Below are 1,796 nucleotides of genomic sequence, written 5' to 3' on the forward strand. Positions count from 1 at the left end.
TGAACGCAGTTATCTGGTTGGACAATTATTTACAGACTTGGAAGAAAACTTTACTTGTGGTATCTCACGATCAAAGTTTCTTGAATAATATTTGCACTGATATCATTCATCTGGACATGAAGAAATTGTTCTACTACAAAGGAAACTTTACGTTGTTCAAGAAAATGTACGTTCAGAAACGTAAAGAATTGACAAAAGAATACGAGCTGCAGGAAAAACAAATAAGAGAAATGAAATCCCAGGGCATGTCAAAAGAAAAGGCTGAAAGGCAGCATAGTCACAAAGCGTTGAAAGAACAAGCAAGAAAACGGGTTCAGAAGGATGATGACGATGAACCTAAGGAACTTCTAGAGAAACCTCGCGAGTATATCGTCAAGTTCCGCTTTCCTAACCCACCATACTTACCACCACCTGTATTGGGTCTACATGACGTCACCTTTGGTTATCCCGGAGGAAAAGTTCTTCTTGAGAAGGTCAACTTTGGTCTTGACATGGAATCACGAGTGGCACTTGTCGGACCCAATGGTATTGGAAAGTCAACGTTTCTGAATTTACTTAAAGGTGAACTAACGCCCAACAAGGGTGAGCTGAGAAAAAGTCCAAGACTCCGCATTGGAAAGTTTGATCAACATTCTGGTGAACACCTGTTCCCTGATGATACGCCTTGCGAATATCTCATGAAACTCTTCAACCTTCCTTACGAGAAATCACGTCGACAGTTGGGAATGTTTGGTCTACCTAGCTACGCGCATACGATTCCCATACGAGACTTGTCTGGAGGACAGAAGGCTCGTGTTGCTTTGGCTGAACTAACTTTGAACAATCCAGACATTTTGATTCTTGATGAGCCCACCAACAACTTGGATATTGAATCTATCGATGCTCTGGCAGAGGCAATCAAGAATTACCAGGGAGGTGTCATATTGGTCTCTCACGATGAAAGACTCATTCGGGAAACAGATTGTGAACTGTGGGCGCTAGAGAAGAAGAACATTCGCAAGTTCAATGGAGACTTTGATGATTACAGAGAGAAATTGTTGACAAGTCTGGGTGAAGCGATGGTATATAATCCTAGTGTTGCAGCTGAGCAAGATGATGATGAAGATTATGAAGACTAATCAGATCAACTGATCTAAAATGAAATATTATCCAAGAGAACATCTTTGTTTGCACAAGTAAACTTATGGGCCAAAAGTAACTTTAAAAACTTGGATATTTGTTCCCACCAAACAAGCTATTATTACCTACAATTTTTTACCTATCTTTGTTAGGAAGTACGAGTAGTATTGTAGACTTTACTATTGATTACAAAATCTTAGATATCGGTTCATTGACACTTCTAAACTCTAGTAACACCTATACTCCTATCAATTCTCGAACGGTTAGTCCGATATTGATTAAAACTCTCGAACGGTTAAAACTCAAACGGTTAGTGCAAATTTGAATAAAACTTTAGCACTCTTGGTGCGATTATGATTTAAATCGGTAAAAATGGGAAACGCGAAAAAATTGGAACCCTACGAAGTGAGTTTTTGTCTTTTTTAGGAGTCTGATTTACTTTTTCCCTTGAGGAGCAGATTTGACCTCCATTTCAGGTCATCTCGAGTTCATGAAATCATGAGGGTATGTACTATTTTTATCTTCTCCTTCTTCTTCTTTTTCTCTACAAGTCCTCACCCTCTCTCTCCACCTTGACTTTTGCTTTCTCCTCCCTAAGAGTGATTTAGAAATGAAAAACTCTACATTTGGCGAGAGGGAAAAAGTGTAGCCGGGGAAAAATTGCACACCTGGGTTTC

The 1,796-nt window shown here is 39.5% G+C and overlaps 1 protein-coding gene across 1 annotated transcript in view; it reads left to right on the forward strand.

The window, feature by feature from the left end:
* The window catches only part of LOC103520640 (ATP-binding cassette sub-family F member 1), an 8,353-nt gene extending 6,988 nt beyond the window's left edge, over positions 1-1,365 (forward strand). The window contains exon 2 of the mRNA XM_008485741.3: positions 2-1,365. Within this exon, the coding sequence (XP_008483963.1) occupies positions 2-1,118 (1,117 nt within the window). The 3' untranslated portion in view covers positions 1,119-1,365. The remainder of the gene's footprint in view (position 1) is intronic.
* The last annotated feature ends 431 nt before the right edge of the window (positions 1,366-1,796 follow it).

This window comes from Diaphorina citri, unplaced genomic scaffold, assembly GCF_000475195.1.
Source record: "Diaphorina citri unplaced genomic scaffold, Diaci psyllid genome assembly version 1.1 scaffold3880, whole genome shotgun sequence".
NCBI classification, from domain to species: Eukaryota; Metazoa; Arthropoda; class Insecta; order Hemiptera; family Psyllidae; genus Diaphorina; species Diaphorina citri.